At 51.8% G+C, this 22820-nt stretch overlaps 1 protein-coding gene across 1 annotated transcript in view; it reads left to right on the top strand.

Annotated features, from left to right (window-relative positions):
- HADHA (hydroxyacyl-CoA dehydrogenase trifunctional multienzyme complex subunit alpha) overlaps positions 1-18128 on the top strand; it is a 42113-nt gene extending 23985 nt beyond the window's left edge. The window contains exons 15-20 of the mRNA XM_075595346.1: positions 12071-12211; positions 13067-13135; positions 13580-13775; positions 16175-16289; positions 16801-16946; positions 17615-18128. Coding sequence (XP_075451461.1) covers positions 12071-12211; positions 13067-13135; positions 13580-13775; positions 16175-16289; positions 16801-16946; positions 17615-17760 — 813 coding nt within the window. The 3' untranslated portion in view covers positions 17761-18128. The remainder of the gene's footprint in view (positions 1-12070; positions 12212-13066; positions 13136-13579; positions 13776-16174; positions 16290-16800; positions 16947-17614) is intronic.
- The last annotated feature ends 4692 nt before the right edge of the window (positions 18129-22820 follow it).

Below are 22820 nucleotides of genomic sequence, written 5' to 3'. Positions count from 1 at the left end.
GAGACCGGTCCCATCCCACTGTGCAAAGCTAGCAGAGACCGGTCCCTCCCACTGTGCAAAGCTAGCAGAGACCGGTCCCTCCCACTGTGCAAAGCTAGCAGAGACCGGTCCCTCCCACTGTGCAAAGCTAGCAGAGACCGGTCCCTCCCACTGTGCAAAGCTAGCAGAGACCGGTCCCTCCCACTGTGCAAAGCTAGCAGAGACCGATCCCTCCCACTGTGCAAAGCTAGCAGAGACCGGTCCCTCCCACTGTGCAAAGCTAACAGAGACCGATCACTCCCACTGTGCAAAGCTAGCAGAGACCGGTCCCTCCCACTGTGCACAGCTAGCAGAGACCGGTCCCTCCCACTGTGCAAAGCTAGCAGAGACCGCTCCCTCCCACTGTGCAAAGCTAGCAGAGACCGCTCCCTCCCACTGTGCAAAGCTAGCAGAGACAGGTCCCTCCCACTGTGCAAAGCTAGCAGAGACAGGTCCCTCCCGCTGTGCAAAGCTAGCAGAGACCGGTACCTCCCACTGTGCAAAGCTAGCAGAGACCGGTCCATCCCACTGTGCAAAGCTAGCAGAGACTGGTCCCTCCCACTGTGCAAAGCTAGCAGAGACCGGTCCCATCCCACTGTGCAAAGCTAGCAGAGACCGGTACCTCCCACTGTGCAAAGCTAGCAGAGACCGGTCCCATCCCACTGTGCAAAGCTAGCAGAGTCCGGTCCCTCCCACTGTGCAAAGCTAGCAGAGACCGGTCCCATCCCACTGTGCAAAGCTAGCAGAGTCCGGTCCCTCCCACTGTGCAAAGCTAGCAGAGACCGGCCCCTCCCACTGTGCAAAGCTAGCAGTGACCGGTCCCTCCCACTGTGCAAAGCTAGCAGAGACCGGTCCCTCCCACTGTGCAAAGCTAGCAGAGACCGGTCCCATCCCACTGTGCAAAGCTAGCAGAGTCCGGTCCCTCCCACTGTGCAAAGCTAGCAGAGACCGGCCCCTCCCACTGTTCAAAGCTAGCAGTGACCGGTCCCTCCCACTGTGCAAAGCTAGCAGAGACCGGTCCCATCCCACTGTGCAAAGCTAGCAGAGACCGGTCCCTCCCACTGTGCAAAGCTAGCAGAGACCGGTCCCTCCCGCTGTGCAAAGCTAGCAGAGACCGGTCCCTCCCACTGTGCAAAGCTAGCAGAGACCGGTCCCTCCCGCTGTGCAAAGCTAGCAGAGACCGGTCCCATCCCACTGTGCAAAGCTAGCAGAGACCGATCACTCCCACTGTGCAAAGCTAGCAGAGACCGGTCCCATCCCACTGTGCAAAGCTAGCAGAGACCGGTCCCTCCCACTGTGCAAAGCTAGCAGAGACCGCTCCCTCCCGCTGTGCAAAGCTAGCAGAGACCGGTCCCTCCCACTGTGCAAAGCTAGCAGAGACCGGTCCCTCCCACTGTGCAAAGCTAGCAGAGACCGGTCCCTCCCACTGTGCATAGCTAGCAGAGACCGATCACTCCCACTGTGCAAAGCTAGCAGAGACCGGTCCCATCCCACTGTGCAAAGCTAGCAGAGACCTGTCCCTCCCACTGTGCAAAGCTAGCAGAGACCAGTCCCTCCCGCTGTGCAAAGCTAGCAGAGACCGGTCCCATCCCACTGTGCAAAGCTAGCAGAGACCGCTCCCTCCCACTGTGCAAAGCTAGCAGAGACCGGTCCCATCCCACTGTGCAAAGCTAGCAGAGACCGGTCCCTCCCGCTGTGCAAAGCTAGCAGAGACCGCTCCCTCCCACTGTGCAAAGCTAGCAGAGACCGGTCCCTCCCACTGTGCAAAGCTAGCAGAGACCGGTCCCTCCCGCTGTGCAAAGCTAGCAGAGACCGGTCCCATCCGCTGTGCAAAGCTAGCAGAGACCGGTACCTCCCACTGTGCAAAGCTAGCAGAGACCGGTCCATCCCACTGTGCAAAGCTAGCAGAGACCGGTCCCTCCCACTGTGCAAAGCTAGCAGAGATCGGTCCCTCCCACTGTGCAAAGCTAGCAGAGACCGCTCCCTCCCACTGTGCAAAGCTAGCAGAGACAGGTCCCTCCCGCTGTGCAAAGCTAGCAGAGACCGGTACCTCCCACTGTGCAAAGCTAGCAGAGACCGGTCCATCCCACTGTGCAAAGCTAGCAGAGACCGGTCCCTCCCACTGTGCAAAGCTAGCAGAGACCGGTCCCATCCCACTGTGCAAAGCTAGCAGAGACCGGTCCCTCCCACTGTGCAAAGCTAGCAGAGACCGGTCCCATCCCACTGTGCAAAGCTAGCAGAGACCGGTACCTCCCACTGTGCAAAGCTAGCAGAGACCGGTCCATCCCACTGTGCAAAGCTAGCAGAGACCGGTCCCTCCCACTGTGCAAAGCTAGCAGAGACCGGTCCCATCCCACTGTGCAAAGCTAGCAGAGATCGGTCCCTCCCACTGTGCAAAGCTAGCAGAGACCGCTCCCTCCCACTGTGCAAAGCTAGCAGAGACCGCTCCCTCCCACTGTGCAAAGCTAGCAGAGACCGCTCCCTCCCACTGTGCAAAGCTAGCAGAGACCGCTCCCTCCCACTGTGCAAAGCTAGCAGAGACCGCTCCCTCCCACTGTGCAAAGCTAGCAGAGACCGGTCCCTCCCACTGTGCAAAGCTAGCAGAGACCGGTCCCTCCCACTGTGCAAAGCTAGCAGAGACCGGTCCCTCCCACTGTGCATAGCTAGCAGAGACCGATCACTCCCACTGTGCAAAGCTAGCAGAGACCGGTCCCATCCCACTGTGCAAAGCTAGCAGAGACCGGTCCCTCCCACTGTGCAAAGCTAGCAGAGACCAGTCCCTCCCGCTGTGCAAAGCTAGCAGAGACCGGTCCCATCCCACTGTGCAAAGCTAGCAGAGACCGCTCCCTCCCACTGTGCAAAGCTAGCAGAGACCGGTCCCATCCCACTGTGCAAAGCTAGCAGAGACCGGTCCCTCCCGCTGTGCAAAGCTAGCAGAGACCGCTCCCTCCCACTGTGCAAAGCTAGCAGAGACCGGTCCCTCCCACTGTGCAAAGCTAGCAGAGACCGGTCCCATCCGCTGTGCAAAGCTAGCAGAGACCGGTCCCATCCGCTGTGCAAAGCTAGCAGAGACCGGTACCTCCCACTGTGCAAAGCTAGCAGAGACCGGTCCATCCCACTGTGCAAAGCTAGCAGAGACCGGTCCCTCCCACTGTGCAAAGCTAGCAGAGATCGGTCCCTCCCACTGTGCAAAGCTAGCAGAGACCGCTCCCTCCCACTGTGCAAAGCTAGCAGAGACCGGTCCCTCCCACTGTGCAAAGCTAGCAGAGACCGGTCCCATCCCACTGTGCAAAGCTAGCAGAGACCGGTCCCATCCCACTGTGCAAAGCTAGCAGAGACCGGTCCCTCCCACTGTGCAAAGCTAGCAGAGACCGGTACCTCCCACTGTGCAAAGCTAGCAGAGACCGGTCCATCCCACTGTGCAAAGCTAGCAGAGACCGGTCCCTCCCGCTGTGCAAAGCTAGCAGAGACCGGTCCCTCCCACTGTGCAAAGCTAGCAGAGACCGGTCCCATCCCACTGTGCAAAGCTAGCAGAGATCGGTCCCTCCCACTGTGCAAAGCTAGCAGAGACCGCTCCCTCCCACTGTGCAAAGCTAGCAGAGACCGGTCCCTCCCACTGTGCAAAGCTAGCAGGGACCGGTCCCATCCCACTGTGCAAAGCTAGCAGAGACCGCTCCCTCCCACTGTGCAAAGCTAGCAGAGACCGCTCCCTCCCACTGTGCAAAGCTAGCAGAGACCGGTCCCTCCCACTGTGCAAAGCTAGCAGAGACCGGTCCCATCCCACTGTGCAAAGCTAGCAGAGACCGGTCCCTCCCACTGTGCAAAGCTAGCAGAGACCGGTCCCTCCCACTGTGCAAAGCTAGCAGAGACCGGTCCCTCCCACTGTGCAAAGCTAGCAGAGACCGGTCCCTCCCACTGTGCAAAGCTAGCAGAGACCGGTCCCTCCCACTGTGCAAAGCTAGCAGAGACCGGTCCCATCCCACTGTGCAAAGCTAGCAGAGACCGGTCCCATCCCACTGTGCAAAGCTAGCAGAGACCGCTCCCTCCCACTGTGCAAAGCTAGCAGAGACCGGTCCCTCCCACTGTGCAAAGCTAGCAGAGACCGGTCCCCTCCCACTGTGCATAGCTAGCAGAGACCGGTCCCTCCCACTGTGCAAAGCTAGCAGAGACCGGTCCCTCCCACTGTGCAAAGCTAGCAGAGACCGGTCCCATCCACTGTGCAAAGCTAGCAGAGACCGCTCCCTCCCACTGTGCAAAGCTAGCAGAGACCGCTCCCTCCCACTGTGCAAAGCTAGCAGAGACCGGTCCCTCCCACTGTGCAAAGCTAGCAGAGACCGGTCCCTCCCACTGTGCAAAGCTAGCAGAGACCGGTCCCATCCCACTGTGCAAAGCTAGCAGAGACCGGTCCCTCCCACTCTGCAAAGCTAGCAGAGACCGATCCCTCCCACTGTGCAAAGCTAGCAGAGACCGATCCCTCCCACTGTGCAAAGCTAGCAGAGACCGGTCCCTCCCACTGTGCAAAGCTAGCAGAGACCGGTCCCATCCCGCTGTGCAAATCTAGCAGTGACCGGTCCCTCCCACTGTGCAAAGCTAGCAGAGACCGGTCCCTCCCACTGTGCAAAGCTAGCAGAGACCGGTCCCTCCCACTGTGCAAAGCTAGCAGAGACCGGTCCCTCCCACTGTGCAAAGCTAGCAGAGACCGATCCCTCCCACTATGCAAAGCTAGCAGAGACCGGTCCCATCCCACTGTGCAAAGCTAGCAGAGACCGGTCCCTCCCACTGTGCAAAGCTAGCAGAGACCGGTCCCATCCCACTGTGCAAAGCTAGCAGAGACCGGTCCCATCCCACTGTGCAAAGCTAGCAGAAACCGGTCCCCCCACTGTGCAAAGCTAGCAGAGACCGGTCCCTCCCACTGTGCAAAGCTAGCAGAGACCGATCCCTCCCGCTGTGCAAAGCTAGCAGAGACCGGTCCCTCCCACTGTGCAAAGCTAGCAGAAACCGGTCCCTCCCACTGTGCAAAGCTAGCAGAGACCGCTCCCTCCCACTGTGCAAAGCTAGCAGAGACCGCTCCCTCCCACTGTGCAAAGCTAGCAGAGACCGGTCCCTCCCACTGTGCAAAGCTAGCAGAGACCGGTCCCTCCCGCTGTGCAAAGCTAGCAGAAACCGGTCCCATCTTACTGTGCAAAGCTAGCAGAGACCGGTCCCATCCCACTGTGCAAAGCTAGCAGAGACCGGTCCCTCCCACTGTGCAAAGCTAGCAGAGACCGGTCCCTCCCACTGTGCAAAGCTAGCAGAGACCGGTCCCTCCCACTGTGCAAAGCTTGCACAGACCGGTCCCTCCCACTGTGCAAAGCTAGCAGAGACCGGTCCCATCCCACTGTGCAAAGCTAGCAGAGACCGGTCCCTCCCACTGTGCAAAGCTAGCAGAGACCGGTCCCTCCCGCTGTGCAAAGCTAGCAGAGACCGCTCCCTCCCACTGTGCAAAGCTAGCAGAGACAGGTCCCATCCCACTGTGCAAAGCTAGCAGAGACCGGTCCCTCCCACTGTGCAAAGCTAGCAGAGACCGGTCCCTCCCGCTGTGCAAAGCTAGCAGAAACCGGTCCCATCTTACTGTGCAAAGCTAGCAGAGACCGGTCCCATCCCACTGTGCAAAGCTAGCAGAGACCGGTCCCTCCCACTGTGCAAAGCTAGCAGAGACCGGTCCCTCCCACTGTGCAAAGCTAGCAGAGACCGGTCCCTCCCACTGTGCAAAGCTTGCACAGACCGGTCCCTCCCACTGTGCAAAGCTAGCAGAGACCGGTCCCATCCCACTGTGCAAAGCTAGCAGAGACCGGTCCCTCCCACTGTGCAAAGCTAGCAGAGACCGGTCCCTCCCGCTGTGCAAAGCTAGCAGAGACCGCTCCCTCCCACTGTGCAAAGCTAGCAGAGACAGGTCCCATCCCACTGTGCAAAGCTAGCAGAGACCGGTCCCATCCCACTGTGCAAAGCTAGCAGAGACCGGCCCCTCCCACTGTGCAAAGCTAGCAGAGACCGGCCCCTCCCACTGTGCAAAGCTAGCAGAGACCGGTCCCATCCCACTGTGCAAAGCTAGCAGAGACCGGTCCCTCCCACTGTGCAAAGCTAGCAGTGACCGGTCCCTCCCACTGTGCAAAGCTAGCAGAGACCGCTCCCTCCCACTGTGCAAAGCTAGCAGAGACCGGTCCCTCCCACTGTGCAAAGCTAGCAGAGACCGGTCCCTCCCACTGTGCAAAGCTAGCAGAGACCGATCCATCCCACTGTGCAAAGCTAGCAGAGACCGGTCCCTCCCGCTGTGCAAAGCTAGCAGAGACCGGTCCCTCCCACTGTGCAAAGCTAGCAGAGACCGGTCCCATCCCACTGTGCAAAGCTAGCAGAGACCGGTCCCTCCCACTGTGCAAAGCTAGCAGAGACCGATCCCTCCCACTGTGCAAAGCTAGCAGAGACCGGTCCCTCCCACTGTGCAAAGCTAGCAGAGACCGGTCCCTCCCGCTGTGCAAAGCTAGCAGAAACCGGTCCCATCTTACTGTGCAAAGCTAGCAGAGACCGGTCCCATCCCACTGTGCAAAGCTAGCAGAGACCGGTCCCTCCCACTGTGCAAAGCTAGCAGAGACCGGTCCCTCCCACTGTGCAAAGCTAGCAGAGACCGGTCCCTCCCACTGTGCAAAGCTTGCACAGACCGGTCCCTCCCACTGTGCAAAGCTAGCAGAGACCGGTCCCATCCCACTGTGCAAAGCTAGCAGAGACCGGTCCCTCCCACTGTGCAAAGCTAGCAGAGACCGATCCCTCCCACTGTGCAAAGCTAGCAGAGACCGGTCCCTCCCACTGTGCAAAGCTAGCAGTGACCGGTCCCTCCCACTGTGCAAAGCTAGCAGAGACCGGTCCCTCCCACTGTGCAAAGCTAGCAGAGACCGGTCCCTCCCACTGTGCAAAGCTAGCAGAGACCGGTCCCTCCCGCTGTGCAAAGCTAGCAGAAACCGGTCCCATCTTACTGTGCAAAGCTAGCAGAGACCGATCCATCCCACTGTGCAAAGCTAGCAGAGACCGGTCCCATCCCACTGTGCAAAGCTAGCAGAGACCGGTCCCTCCCACTGTGCAAAGCTAGCAGAGACCGGTCCCTCCCGCTGTGCAAAGCTAGCAGAGACCGCTCCCTCCCACTGTGCAAAGCTAGCAGAGACCGGTCCCTCCCACTGTGCAAAGCTAGCAGAGACCGGTCCCATCCCACTGTGCAAAGCTAGCAGAGACCGGCCCCTCCCACTGTGCAAAGCTAGCAGAGACCGGTCCCTCCCACTGTGCAAAGCTAGCAGAGACCGGTCCCATCCCACTGTGCAAAGCTAGCAGAGACCGGCCCCTCCCACTGTGCAAAGCTAGCAGAGACCGGTCCCTCCCACTGTGCAAAGCTAGCAGAGACCGGTCCCATCCCACTGTGCAAAGCTAGCAGAGACCGGTCCCTCCCACTGTGCAAAGCTAGCAGTGACCGGTCCCTCCCACTGTGCAAAGCTAGCATAGACCGGTCCCTCCCACTGTGCAAAGCTAGCAGAGACCGGTCCCTCCCACTGTGCAAAGCTAGCAGAGACCGATCCCTCCCACTGTGCAAAGCTAACAGAGACCGATCCATCCCACTGTGCAAAGCTAGCAGAGACCGGTCCCTCCCGCTGTGCAAAGCTAGCAGAGACCGGTCCCTCCCGCTGTGCAAAGCTAGCAGAGACCGGTCCCATCCCACTGTGCAAAGCTAGCAGAGACCGGTCCCTCCCACTGTGCAAAGCTAGCAGAGACCGATCCCTCCCACTGTGCAAAGCTAGCAGAGACCGGTCCCTCCCACTGTGCAAAGCTAGCAGTGACCGGTCCCTCCCACTGTGCAAAGCTAGCAGAGACCGGTCCCTCCCACTGTGCAAAGCTAGCAGAGACCGGTCCCTCCCACTGTGCAAAGCTAGCAGAGACCGGTCCCTCCCGCTGTGCAAAGCTAGCAGAGACCGGTCCCATCCCCGCTGTGCAAAGCTAGCAGAGACCGGTCCCATCCCACTGTGCAAAGCTAGCAGAGACCGGTCCCTCCCACTGTGCAAAGCTAGCAGAGACCGGTCCCTCCCACTGTGCAAAGCTAGCAGAGACCGGTCCCTCCCACTGTGCAAAGCTAGCAGAGACCGGTCCCTCTCACTGTGCAAAGCTAGCAGAGACCGATCACTCCCACTGTGCAAAGCTAGCAGAGACCGCTCCCTCCCACTGTGCAAAGCTAGCAGAGACCGCTCCCTCCCACTGTGCAAAGCTAGCAGTGACCGGTCCTTCCCACTGTGCAAAGCTAGCAGAGACCGGTCCCCTCCAACTGTGCATAGCTAGCAGTGACCGGTCCCATCCCACTGTGCAAAGCTAGCAGAGACCGGTCCCTCCCACTGTGCAAAGCTAGCAGAGACCGGTCCCTCCCACTGTGCAAAGCTAGCAGAGACCGATCCCTCCCACTGTGCAAAGCTAGCAGAGACCGATCCCTCCCACTGTGCAAAGCTAGCAGAGACCGGTCCCTCCCACTGTGCAAAGCTAGCAGAGACCGATCCCTCCCACTGTGCAAAGCTAGCAGAGACTGGTCCCTCCCGCTGTGCAAAGCTAGCAGAGACCGGTCCCTCCCACTGTGCAAAGCTAGCAGAGACAGGTCCCATCCCACTGTGCAAAGCTAGCAGAGACCGGTCCCTCCCGCTGTGCAAAGCTAGCAGAGACCGGTCCCATCCCACTGTGCAAAGCTAGCAGAGACCGGTCCCTCCCACTGTGCAAAGCTAGCAGAGACCGGCCCATCCCACTGTGCAAAGCTAGCAGAGACCGCTCCCTCCCACTGTGCAAAGCTAGCAGAGACCGGTCCCATCCCGCTGTGCAAAGCTAGCAGAGACCGGTCCCATCCCACTGTGCAAAGCTAGCAGAGACCGGTCCCTCCCACTGTGCAAAGCTAGCAGAGACCGGTCCCTCCCGCTGTGCAAAGCTAGCAGAGACCGGTCCCATCCCACTGTCCAAAGCTAGCAGAGACCGCTCCAAAAAGACTCCTAGCAGTAATTGCTGCAGAAGGGTCTTCTACCGAGTCCTGACTTAAGGGGCTGAATACTTCTGCATTTCCTTTCCTGACATTGAATCTCCTTCTCGTATAACAGAGTACAGTTTAACCCCTGCAGCTTTGCTTAGAATAAACAAAAGTTTGTTTGAAAAACTGTGCCTGCATTATTTGTAATTGAACAAAATGTGACATTGGTAAGGGGGGGTGAATACTTCTGCAAACCATGGTAGATCACAAAACAGCAGACACACCTCGCGGAAATAATATCGGCATAAACCGGCGAGTGCTCGCATCATAGGGATAAAATACACAAATATCTTCCCCGAAGGTCATCATCGCAGGTGTGTATCAAAAAATATTTACCACAGCCCAAACCAACGTTTCGGTTTCCAAAATTGCGCTACTGAAGGTCCAGTTTTGGGGACCAAAACCCACGTAGTGTTAAGTAAGATTACTGTGATCCCAATTGAAATGAACATTCTCCAGCATATCGGTGCACACATCCAGCTGTGTCACACATACACACACGCTATTGGGCACCCCAGTTATTACAACTGCCTGTCCCTAAATCTCTATACCCCTGCAATAGCCAATCCTGGAATAGGGAATCTCCTGTTCATTAAGGGACAATATCAAACCTTTGGGCCTGCTAATAGTCTGTATGGCTCCTCTACCCCCCTCGTTGGCAGAGGGGCCTGTGATTCCTTGCGCAGTAATATGTTGCTGGAGCCCATGAAGCCAGAAGGGCTCTGGTGATTTCTCGAGTACTAGAAGACCTGACAGTGCATTTAAATATTCTGCATAATTTCTAGAACACACCGTGTTTAGTTTCAGGATTACTGTACATTTAGTTCCCTTAAACAATGCAATGTTGCTGTATGCGAGATTCACCAGCAAACTGTGTGCCTGAGCCGTGTGTCGCCAGAGGTCGTGTAGCACGTTGCGGGTCCCTCTGGCAGAGAAGGGCTTTCTGGTATCTGCAGATCGCACAGGGTTATCTCTCCAGAGACGTGAGCCCGGCTCTTGTGATCACAGTACTGTACTCTTCTGCCTACACTACGTACAATGTTCTGGTTCGTTGCAGATAATAACAAGGACGTCCGCTCCTCGCTGTTGGAACTCCTGTCCGTCTTTTAATGATGGATCAGTTCAGCACTGAGGTTGTGGCTGGGTTTGCGTCCTCTGATTAAATCCTAGGGTTGTATACACTTAAACGTGCAGTCCCCCCAGGACCAATATGAACCCGTTACTGAACCCTAATCCGTATGCTGTCCTTGTTCGGGAAGATTCCATTCATCTTCCCATAGGGGAAGAATGGTTTGCCGCCTATAGAACAGGGCCCATTGATGCACTTGGGGCGTTTGTACCTCTTTTGGTTGTATTGCCAGTCGGAGTGGATTGGAGACAGACAAAGTGTGCATAAAGTATCTCATTTCTGTCTAGAGCTCACACAAATAAATTAATTTGACATTGAATGGAATTATCCCCTGCTGCCACGCTGAGGCGTCCTGTAATTTTCAGTGCTGGTGACTCCATTAAAGATTGAAATCCATGGGGTTGTCTGTAAATAGTCCAATATTGGTGTCAATACGAGAAAATAGAATCCAGGTGTTATGAAGGACCCTTTTGGGAACCAAAGCAGTATAGTGTTCTGAACTGATACTTTTTTATGTTTATTTCACTCTGCGTTGAACCAGCCGATAACTTATGGGTTAACACGTTGAACTGTTTAATTCATCCACCATTCACTAAGAAGTAGAACTTTGCTTCTTAAAGCCACACGTTTGGCTTTGAGGTGGGGTCTTGCTCACGGACCCTGGAAGTTTAAATGTCCTTGCTGTGCTTTGCAAGAGTCCTGTGTACATCACAGACAGTAAGAGGAAAGAGCCACTAACTGCAAGCTGACATAGGCAAAGACCGGTTATCATTACATTGAAGCCTTGTCCTAAAGCACCGAGCTCCCTAATCCAGGCTCATAGTGCTGACTCCCATTCATCCTCCCTGCTGGGCCCTGGGAAGCACAGCGAGTACAGCTTGCTCTTATCCGGCAGACATCGCGTCTCCAGAGATGAATCCTGCCTATTAATGGGGAGATGCGTGTATATTAACCCTTGTGCTGCTGTACTTTCCCTCCTGTTATGACCGGCTCAAAACTCGCAAGCCGCAGGAAATACTCCTCAAATACCTTAAAGGGGATTTTTTTAATGGAAGTGTCCAGTGCTTAATATTGCTCTGTTACACTATAATTGGGGAGGGGTGTGACTGGAGCTGACCTCTTTATATTGAAGTAAACATTAGTGTCGAGTATCTCCAAGCTTGCCACTGAAAGGTTTTCCCCGTGTGTCACCGCGGTCTGGGGGTTGTGCGTATACATGGATGTAGCATGCAAAACGTGTCCAAACTCTGCACAACTAAACCAGTGCCCACCGCAGCATAGCATGGATGCCATTTTTGACTACTGGTTCCTTTCTTTGTGAAGCAAAAGTGGTGAGTCACAAATGTGCGCACCTTTATCTGACTAACTCCCCACATTCATCCATCAAAGCAAATCTTTCATTGTGATTTCTTTTTACATCCGTTTTTGGGGGACAACCTGTGGCGTTGATGCATTTCCATAACGGTTCCCTCCACCCCCCTAAATCTGCCTCGCTGCGCGTGGATACGTGGGGAGTATCTTCTGAACACAGATGTGCGCGCAGTTAAAGGATGTAAACGCCTCCGACCCCCTCTCAATTTATCCGGTTTAGGAAATGACTTGGAAAACATTAAAAATAAACATGTTCTGCAAAGGATACGTCTTCCTTCAGTGTGATTGCCATGGTTCATTCTGGTCTTGGGAAGGACTGCACCTTTAAATGCTACGGGATTTTATGGGGTCATTACCCATAATTACCCACCACTGGTGTAGTGCCTATTACCATGATGGTAGCGTGACACATGCACGGAGACTTTGCAGGTATGGCGTTACCCTTGCGCTCATTTCTTCTCTCTCCACCCCCTGCCCAGGTGATTGGGATGCACTATTTCTCCCCAGTGGATAAGATGCAGTTGCTGGAGATCATCACGACGGACAAAACTTCCAAGGACACCACTGCTTCAGCCGTAGCCGTCGGGCTCAAGCAGGGCAAGGTCATCATTGTCGTGAAGGTACGCCTAGTCACCAGAGGATGCCCAGTCTCGGGCGCAGAAGTGTACCCGTTACACTTTCATCAATGAAGCAACAAAAGTGCCCCCCACAGCTGTGACTGGGCAGCGTGTTACTTCGGGGCGTGGAACCGTCGGAATCGCTCAGCTGGTTCTTCTGTATACACGTCTGTTCCATATATGTGCATTTCATGGTGGAGATCGGCTTACTGCTGCGTGATGTAGCTGGAATGCTTTGTATTCGGTGGGTGGTTAGTGAGTGGGTCTCTTGTATTTGGTATTACTAGGTGGCAGCAGAGATGCACGAACAAGCGTCTCCTGTTCCTGTATATCCGGTACAATGCCACCTGATCACTAAAGAAAGACAGGCTCAGATAGTCTTGGGGTTTTCAGCTCTCCTCTCCCTGCAGCGTGTTTAATTCCACAAGCTGAATCCTATCGAGTTCAAAGCGGCACTGCACAGCTCCTTTTCAATATCCAAAAAAAGTCACTTTATTGTGGACGGATCGGCGTTCCGCGTTGGGACCGAAACGTCCATCCTTCCACAAAGCTACTTTGCTGATATTGAAAAGACCTGTGCAGTGCTGGAGTTTGCTTGACCGGATTCGGCTTGCAGTGATTACCCCCACGGGGTGTAACCAGGGCCATTTCCAGCGCGCGATGTGAGTGCTCCTAGCTTCTTTTAATTTAGCTTGTTTAATTCTGACTTGATGCGCTTGTCCCTGGCAATCTGGATTTTCCGACTCGAGGAGAGGATTGATAATTAGTCCTTGTAATAATCCTTTTAGTTTAAAGTGTGACTCGCAAAGATAACTCTGCATGTTCCCCTGCTTGACTCTCCCATTAATGTGCTTTCAGGATGGGCCGGGCTTCTACACCACCAGGTGCCTGGGGCCCATGATGGCTGAAGTTGTTCGAGTCCTGCAGGTATGTGCTAATCTTCTTTTCCTTCAGCTTGCTGTGTAAAATCTGACTTTACAGACACATCCCAATGAACTTTCCTGGTTTGATTCTGATGTGACAAGAATAACTAGAGTGCTGGCTGCATCCTGCCGTTCGTACAGCCAGGTCTTCACTGCACTCTGATCTGCCTATGTAACCGTATTCTGGAGGAATAAGTGGTCTTGAGGCAAAAGTGGTGGATTTCTGGGGCCAAAGATCTGTGGCATATTTAACTTCCCGTTTAGATATGATTGATGTTAATACTGGAAACGTTGGGAAAACCTGCAAAAACCAAAGATCCAATTGGCGTACAAACTTTGCCGGCTATGTTGTGACGGTCTTAATACGCTCTTCTTCCTTGCACCACACGCTCTATATTCACCCATCATGCCGTCTCCTTGTCTCACAGCCAATTCTCTTCTCTCTTAGGAAGGGGTTGACCCCAAGAAACTGGACGCTCTCTCCACCGGCTTCGGTTTTCCCGTAGGTGCTTCCACCCTGGCTGATGAAGTGGGCATCGACGTGGCGGCGCACGTGGCCGAGGATCTTGGCAAAGCTTTCGGCGATCGATTCGGAGGCGGAAACATTGACCTGTTGAAAGCCATGGTGGCCAAAGGGTTTTTGGGTGAGTGATACGTCCTGAGGAGGTTTTCTTTCTGACACGGCTGTCTGTGGTTGGGGGTCTGGTTGAAGACGCAGCCAGCTGACTTTACTACTAAATATCCACCACAGCACTGTGACTTCAAGCAGGTTTACAGAGGGGTGCAATGTCTGCTTGGCAAGAACTTCTAACTTCCACACCCAATTTTGCATGGGTTGGTCTTTAAAGATATACCCCCCCCCTCCTCCCCCCAAAAGTGTGTGTGTGTGTGTGTGTGTGTGTGTGTGTGTGTGTGTGTGTGTGTGTGTGTGTGTGTGTGTGTGTGTGTGTGTGTGTGTGTGTGTGTGTGTGTGTGTGTGTGTGTATCTCTCACACGCGTTATTCTCTGCCCGAGGAAGATCCAGCCAAACGTTTCAACTTGGCAAATTAGCATATTAAACTAAATTGCAAGCGCATTGCCTTCACGCTCGGCAAATACGTGTGAACACTGCCACTGCTTTTTTGCAACTCCAAAATGTGCATGGTTGGCATGGTGCCCACATCTCTAACAAGCAGGATTGGGGCAGGGAAGACCAATGAAAAGATAAGTAACGTGTATGACTACTAGTACAAGCGCTCACCAATGTGCAGGTCCGTCCTTATTCCAATGCCAAGTCTCTAAAGCAGGGTCTTTCAACTCCACTCCTCAAGCCTCCCACCCAAACAGGTCAGGTGTTCAGGATATCCTTGCTTCAGCACAGATGGTTCAATCAGAGGCTTAGTCTTTGACTGAGCCTCTGATTGAGCCACCTGTGCTGAAGCTGGGATATCGTGAAGACCTGTTGGGCGGGCTTGAGGACTGGAGTTGAGCCCCCTGCACTAAAGTTCTTCTGGGGGATTTTGCTTGAGCGCGTGCCACTCGCACTATGTGCTCCCACTGACCAAATCCCTCGGCTTTCACTATAGAAGATTACAGCAAGGACGTAAGTATACTGCCTGTGTGCTAAAGTCATTCGGTCCTGTGTTGAACCCATCATTGTATTAACCCTTCCCATGTGTAAAAACCGGGTGCTGTGTGACACAGACCAGCTTAACGTGGTGCTATACTGTACGTGTGTACATGGAATTACTTATCAATTGGATGCTGAAAAAGTCACAAATCCTGATTCCCGTGTGTTTGTTTCTATTGTATATTATTAAAAGTACAGTATGTGGAATAATCTGTGTTGGCGTTCTGCAGTCAGATTACTTAAGTAAACAAAAAGATCATGTAAGACCCTATATTAGACACCATCATTCTCAAAGGGTTACGGTCTGTTTTTTGGGGTTTTTTTTTTTCATTTTGTTCTTGGTTTTAAGAAATGAATGAGTGATCAGTTTTCAAACGATATGATAATTGCGCAGCAAATCTGACGTATGTAGGTATTATTCAATCCTTCCTGAAATGCTATCCTGTGACTGATAGAAACGCTGATATCTGAGTGGGATATTGCTCTCCTGTGACTGATAGAAACGCTGATATCTGAGTGGGATATTGCTCTCCTGTGACGGATAGAAACGCTGATATCTGAGTGGGATATTGCTATCCTGTGACTGGTAGAAACGCTGATATCTGAGTGGGATATTGCTATCCTGTGACTGGTAGAAACGCTGATATCTGAGTGGGATATTGCTCTCCTGTGACTGATAGAAACGCTGATATCTGAGTGGGATATTGCTATCCTGTGACTGATAGAAACGCTGATATCTGAGTGGGATATTGCTATCCTGTGACTGATAGAAACGCTGATATCTGAGTGGGATATTGCTATCCTGTGACTGGTAGAAACGCTGATATCTGAGTGGGATATTGCTCTCCTGTGACTGATAGAAACGCTGATATCTGAGTGGGATATTGCTATCCTGTGACTGGTAGAAACGCTGATATCTGAGTGGGATATTGCTCTCCTGTGACTGATAGAAACGCTGATATCTGAGTGGGATATTGCTATCCTGTGACTGATAGAAACGCTGATATCTGAGTGGGATATTGCTATACTGACCTGCTTTTTCCTCTCCTGTTCCAGAGAGGGTGGGGGGAATAAGCCTGTTAGAGTGCATTTGGGGTGATGGAAACCAGACTCTTCCCTTTGCATTTAGAGACTCTTTTGTATTATAAACTAGAACAAGTCCTTGGTCTTCCAAAAGAGGGACAATCTGATTAGTATGATACGAAATATGCATCTTACTAATGAAACACGGTCATTGTGCCTCTGGGCTGCACCTTTTTTAAGGGCATATGAAAATAACGTTCACACTGCTAGTGAGCTGACCTGGTCCCTGAGCCGCAGCTTTGTGTGCGATTCTAGGACATAGTTTCCAATGGGCACACAGTGTGTAAGTGATTGAGGCTGCAATTAAACCCAAAGGCGTGTGCATTTTATACCTCTTCCCTTTTTCAACAGGCCGTAAGTCCGGGAAAGGTTTCTACTTGTACCAGGAAGGTGTGAAAAACAGGGTTCTCAACTCCGGGACTGATGGGATCCTGGAGAAGTTTAGGCTGCAGGCGAGGCCTGAGGTGTAAGTTACTTTATCCCATTGCTTCCTTCCTGTAATCTCCTTTCCATACAGTGCAGGTTAGTGACTTTCTGCATGAATGAGCAAGTGCAGCTTCATCACTATCCTATGTCCCAGATGGTTATGGGGTGGTCCATGTAATATTTACCCTTAAGCAGAGTTGGTTTTAGGGTGGATGAAATGCACCGAGAGCTCGCTGACCCCTTCCCACTTAAACACCGGATGTTTTCAACACTGCAGCATTGAGGGAATGTGCAGGTTTGTGCTGCTTCAGAGCACGCAGAAGCCATGTGTACTTGTGTTAACCCGTTGTACCATGCAGCCTCTAATCCTTCTGGCCATACGACTGGTAACTGCAAAGGGTTTGATTTCTTTGGCTGGTAGAGAAATGTTTCAAATATATTCTTGGAATTTTCTTTTACCCAAGTGCTCAGATTGGCTTAACCCTTTGTACACCCGCTGGCTGTGTTTGCTTGACACTGACCCTATATAATGCTTCTCCCTGTTCTTGTAGCTCCTCCGACGAGGACATCCAGCTGCGCCTGGTCACCAGGTTTGTGAATGAGGCGGTGATGTGCCTGCAGGAAGGGATCCTCAGTAACCCTGTGGAAGGAGACATCGGGGCGGTGTTTGGTCTCGGTTTCCCACCATGCCTGGGGGGTAAGCCTGTGTTTCACATACCCGAGCCTGCCGCTTTCTGCACTCCATTTCCAAGTACTTGTTTTAGCATATTGCACTATATTCTACACGTCCCCGAGGTGAGCGGGAAAGCTCGAGAGTGGGAACGCCACTAAATATTTGTTACTCTGCCTTCTATTTTGTTTTCTATTCCTCATTTTCTGAGTTTTTTCCTCGTTTGCGTGGTAACCTCAGCGGGGTTAAAGAACTGAATATGCCAAGAATTGCATTAGCAATGAATCAAGAGATTGCCAGTGAAAATACATTGCTGGCTTCTAATAAAAGCTTTTTCCTCTGTGGACATCGTTTTATGTAAGTGAAACTGTCTGCTGCAGGACTCTGTTTTACGAGGTCCTCATTCTCTCATTCTCTAATTATATATTTTTTTTCTTCATATATTCTGGTCCAAGTCTCACGATTCTCTAGTCCAGGGGTGGCCAACTCCAGTCCTTAAGAGCTACCAACAAACGGTTCATCCCTACTTCAGCACAGGTGTTGCAGTCAAAGATTGAGCCACCTGGGCTGAAGCAGGGGTAGCCTGAAGCCAGGCCGGTTTGGTAGCTCTCGAGGACTGCAATTGCCCACCTCTGCCTAGTCTATTCCGTGCAGCCGTTCTCCTTTTTTTAACCTCTCCCAATTGTCCCACCTAGGCCCGTTCAGGTATGCAGACGCCTACGGAGCAAAGCGCGTGGTGGAGAAAATGAGGAAGTATGAGAACGTGTACGGGAGCCAGTTCACCCCCTGCCAGCTGCTGATTGACCACGCCAAGGACCCCAGCAAGAAGTTCCACCATTAAACCAGCCGTCCGCAGTACTCAATGATGCACTAATAAGTAATGGCGATGCCCGCGTGACTCCTGACGACGAGCCGATTTGTATGGAGGTTGCAGTGCAGCAAAGCATAGTGTATACTCTCGTTAACATTGCAAAAAGATTTGTAGCCACATGTGCCTTAGATGTAAGATTACTCGGGCACCGGGTTCCAGCTTCACCGTAACGTCTGGGATTTCCTTTTGTTGCACTTAATGCTGGCTGAGAGACATTTGAAACGTACCGTCCATTCTGGCTGTGGTCCCACCTGTGGAAATGGGCCCCCGTGAGCCGGCGCTGCAGCAATGCGTCCATTCCACTGTGGATATGATCAATAAAGGGACACTGTTCTCAACTTGTTCATGTTTATTTGGCCCCACGCCAGCTCCTAATATCGGTACGCTTGAGTTGGCCAGGTGCGTCATTGTCTTATGTTGCATATATACACTGATACATGTGTGCCTCGCAGTGGGACATTTCCATATACTAAGAGCGGTTACCAGTCCAGACACCCTACATGTAATCGGTGGTGTGTGCTCTGTGGTAACCCTGCATATTACACTGTGAGTGCGTGGCCCAGAATCGTCTTTGCCAAAACCATCATACAATATTACAATAAATCGCTGCAGGGGGTCTAATCCGGGGGCATGGACCTCCTGCAGCGCGGCCGCGGCACAGGTTATCTCCGGGGGCATGGACCTCCTGCAGCGCGGCCGCGGCACAGGTTATCTCCGGGGGCATGGACCTCCTGCAGCGCGGCCGCGGCACAGGTTATCTCCGGGGCATGGACCTCCTGCAGCGCGGCCGCGGCACATGTTATCTCCGGGGGCATGGACCTCCTGCAGCGCGGCCGCGGCACAGGTTATCTCCGGGGGCATGGACCTCCTGCAGCGCGGCACATGTTATCTCCGGGGGCATGGACCTCCTGCAGCGCGGCCGCGGCACATGTTATCTCCGGGGGCATGGACCTCCTGCAGCACGGCCGCGGCACAGGTTATCTCCGGGGGCATGGACCTCCTGCAGCGCGGCCGCGGCACATGTTATCTCCGGTGGCATGGACCTCCTGCAGCGCGGCCGCGGCACGTTATCTCCGGGGGCATGGACCTCCTGCAGCGCGGCCGCGGCACAGGTTATCTCCGGGGCATGGACCTCCTGCAGCGCGGCCGCGGCACATGTTATCTCCGGGGGCATGGACCTCCTGCAGCGCGGCCGCGGCACAGGTTATCTCCGGGGCATGGACCTCCTGCAGCGCGGCCGCGGCACATGTTATCTCCGGGGGCATGGACCTCCTGCAGCGCGGCCGCGGCACAGGTTATCTCCGGGGCATGGACCTCCTGCAGCGCGGCCGCGGCACGTTATCACTGAGCAAAGCCAAGAAGTAAAATAAATTGTAATTTATTCCGTAGAAACAGGCAAACACATATTGAATTAACAATAGGCAGAAGAAAAATACACTTACTGGGGTTTTGGGATTGAAACACTGATTTCCTGATGGAAATAGTCTGTAAATAGTCTGTTGGTTGATTGGGACTTGAGAGTAGTTTCCCAATGAGGGAAGGTGAACAGTGCACAGCTTGTTGGAATAGGTCATTTTTTCATTACCTATTCCAGCAAGCTGTGCACTATTAACCTTCCCTTCCTGGGAAACTACTCTCCTGACGAAATGAGACAGCAGCACGCTGATATCAGGATCTGCGGCTACCAAGTGTGAGTACTTAGAACTACAATCAACTTTCATGTGTTTATCATTTGGAGTGCTTTCAGTCTAGCACCAGGAGAATATCTCAGGACATTAGGAACTAGTGGTGGGCACTTGTCCATTCACATTGGTCACTTGGTCATCCCACTGCTTTATCCTTCATTTACTGATGATACCTTCTTTCACCATACTAGGTGCAATATATGACTGACACACTGGTTAGCAATCATATACTGACTACATGCCTGTATTCATAGTTGGAAATTGTTTTATGATCTGGAATTATTTAAATCTTTGACAAGATGTTTTATGCTCACTTTTTCAGAGCACAGTTATGGAGCGTGCCTCCAATTTTCCTCTGCTATTGACCGGGACTTAGCCCGAAAGGTTCTGGAGCTCAAATCGGCATGAGCCTCCAGCAGCTCCCACAATTTCCACTCCAAATGGTACTGAAAGTCTGACTTAGGAACATTTCTGCTTAAAGTCCTGTAGCTGTTTCATTGCTGTCTCCGCAAGGCTTCTAGGCTTGGAGTCACTGAGAACTCCTAGGATTTAGGATCTTGAGAAGTTGGAAATCTTGACAAAAACATAGACTTACTGGGGAAAAATCTGCTCTAGGCTGGCAGCCCTATTTTTTATTTATAACCTTTTCAAAGTCATCCCTGCAGTATTACAGCCAATCCGCAGCGAGAGAACTTCCATCTCTAGCCACTCGCACACTTTGCCAGATTTGTGAAAGCTGGCACCTATGGCTTCAGAAAAGTGAGAGGGCATGTGCACAAACTGCCATTTTGCCCACTTACTATTCAAAGGCCCCCTCAGGCTCAGGGCCTCCAAGTCTAGGAAGGTGACAACTGGCCAGGACTTGAACACTCAACTCAGCTATCCTATGTAAACGGCTTTCACACCCATGGCACCTAGTGTCACTTTGCTTTAGGGACCTAGGATTAGACTCACCAGCACCAAAGCCCCAGGTGGCCAGGAGATGAAAGACCCTGCCTTATGTTTCATGTACTGTATAAAGTATTTAACATTTTAAAACATTTCAGCTTTAATAAACTATACTCTTCTTTATTAAAATGTGCTGAGTCTATTTGGTGTAGGAGGTAGTGAAACCTGTAACTGTTTTTTCCTCACTAGCCATATCTCTGACACTCAATAAATAAACTTAATAAAAACCTGCTCAACCTTATACATGGCTGGAGCACCCGTGTACCAGAGTCAGAGTAGCATGCTTAGCACACTTTATTAGAAATTCCTTCAGTCTTTTGGGGGTGAGGGATAGAGGTAGAACTAAACTCTGCCTCCCTTCCCCTAGCCATATCCATTGTACTGTGCAAACGGAGACTTTTCTTTATTCTAATAAAAAAACCTCCGCCTTACACCTGGCTGGAGTATCCCCTAAACTCCTTATACCAGAGTTAGGGTGAACTGGGCAGCCCCCCCTGTTATATTAGGGACCGCTTCAAAGTTTCAGTGACCCTTTTCCTCCCTGTGCCTCCTTTTACCCTTTCTTGTCTGTGCTGAAGCCGGTACGCTTTCATGATAGAGTTTTGACTGGAGCACTGCGCTTCAATGTAGCCGGGAATCTAACCTGAATCCTGGGTACATTTTTGGGGTCTCCAGTAACTTTGGAACCCCGCTAAATAGACGTAATCTGAAAGAAGTTTCTCTACCAAACCTCCCCTGAAACTCACAGCCTGGTCGTCTCCACTTGCTAGCACTCCTGGAAATGGTAAAACATACAAAATTGCAATTGGCGCATTTCTTATTACATGGTACAGTAATGTATGCATGCACAATACAAGGGTCCACGAGCTGACACGCTGGGACCCCAAAACACAGTTCAGGGGCTTAACCTTTATTATAAAGCCTGGTTACCCCCTCACCGTCACAGTGATTTAATAGCTGGCCAAAGCCAGTATCAAGGTTTCCTTATTATAAAGGTAATCTGTAGGTGCACAAATTCCCTAGTGTGAACCCCACCACCCTGCCCTGTTCAGATGTTTAAAACAATACATTTTGGGTAGGAGTGATGGCCACTTTAAATGACTGTCATCATGCAGGATGTATTGTAAAGACTATAAATAGCATGATGCTAATCTTGGGGACATAATGGAAACAAGGGAAGCAATGATATTAAATTCATCCGGACAATGTTTAGAGAGAAATTCATTTTTATTTAGCCCTCAGCATCCTAACCTCTGACTTTCTGTAAAAGTAGCTGTGGTTTGGAGAATTTGGCCTTAATGTTCTGATGACAAGAACCCATTATGTCCCATTAGCCTCTTCTGTATTTTTCATGCATAAAAGACTGCCGGCCCAACGAGGAGGCACACAGCCAACAGACCTTAACCTACCACCTGGCATGACCCCCTCAAGATCACTGACCCACTGCATTCTGCTGCCATGCCTCAAGCAGCAGTATCCGGGCCCCTATTCCAACCTATTCAATAGTAACATTAACACGTCAACTACTTCAGCTCCTTGTACCTCCACCTCTACCATTGGGTATTTACCTTTGATGTTTGTTTCTACTCCCATTCACTAATCTTGGTTCCTGCCCATATAGAGACTGACTCTCATACCATTGAAAATCAAATAGCTGTTCTGTGTACATATAATTGGGGGCTAACCGTTCCTCCTCGTGTGTGTGTTCGTTCTATCCTGATGAAATACCGATATAAGAGAAGTATCTCCATCTTTGCCCTTCGTGATGGCATTCATGGTGGGAGAGGAGTTAGACCTGTTTGTGGGAAGATACTGGGATCTGATGAGCCTGCTTACTATTTACAGTCATATTATCATTATAATAAGGCATGGCTTCAATGTATAATGTATTATCATTATAATAAGGTATGGCTTCAATGTATAATGTATTCTCATTATAATAAGGTATGGCTTCAAAATCCTCTTCCTTTCTGTTGTCGCTGGGATAATATTTGAAGAAACTACAAAGAAAATATATTGTCTCTTAGTATTTGTGTAGTAAACCTATACATGTATATAGAGTTGTGTGAAAAAGAAAGTACACCCTCTTTGAATTCTATGGTTTTACATACTGTAGGACATAATAACAATCATCTGTTCCTTAGCAGGTCTTAAAATTAGGTCAATATAACCTCATATGAACAACAATACATGACATATTACACCGTGTCATGATTTATTTAACAAAAATAAAGCCAAAATGGAGAAGCCATGTGTGAAAAACTAAGTACACCTTTACTGCTTCCATAGGAATTAAGATGCTAAGTAACAGACAGGTGCTGCTAATCAAATGCCCTTGATTAATTGATCATCAGCAAGTGTGACCACCTCTATAAAGCCGAAGTTTTAGCAGTTTGC

The sequence above is a fragment of the Ascaphus truei genome, chromosome 4 (genome assembly GCF_040206685.1).
Source record: "Ascaphus truei isolate aAscTru1 chromosome 4, aAscTru1.hap1, whole genome shotgun sequence".
Classification (NCBI taxonomy): domain Eukaryota; kingdom Metazoa; phylum Chordata; class Amphibia; order Anura; family Ascaphidae; genus Ascaphus; species Ascaphus truei.
The sequence above is the reverse complement of the archived record's forward strand: the minus strand, read 5'-3'. Positions and strand labels throughout refer to the sequence as shown.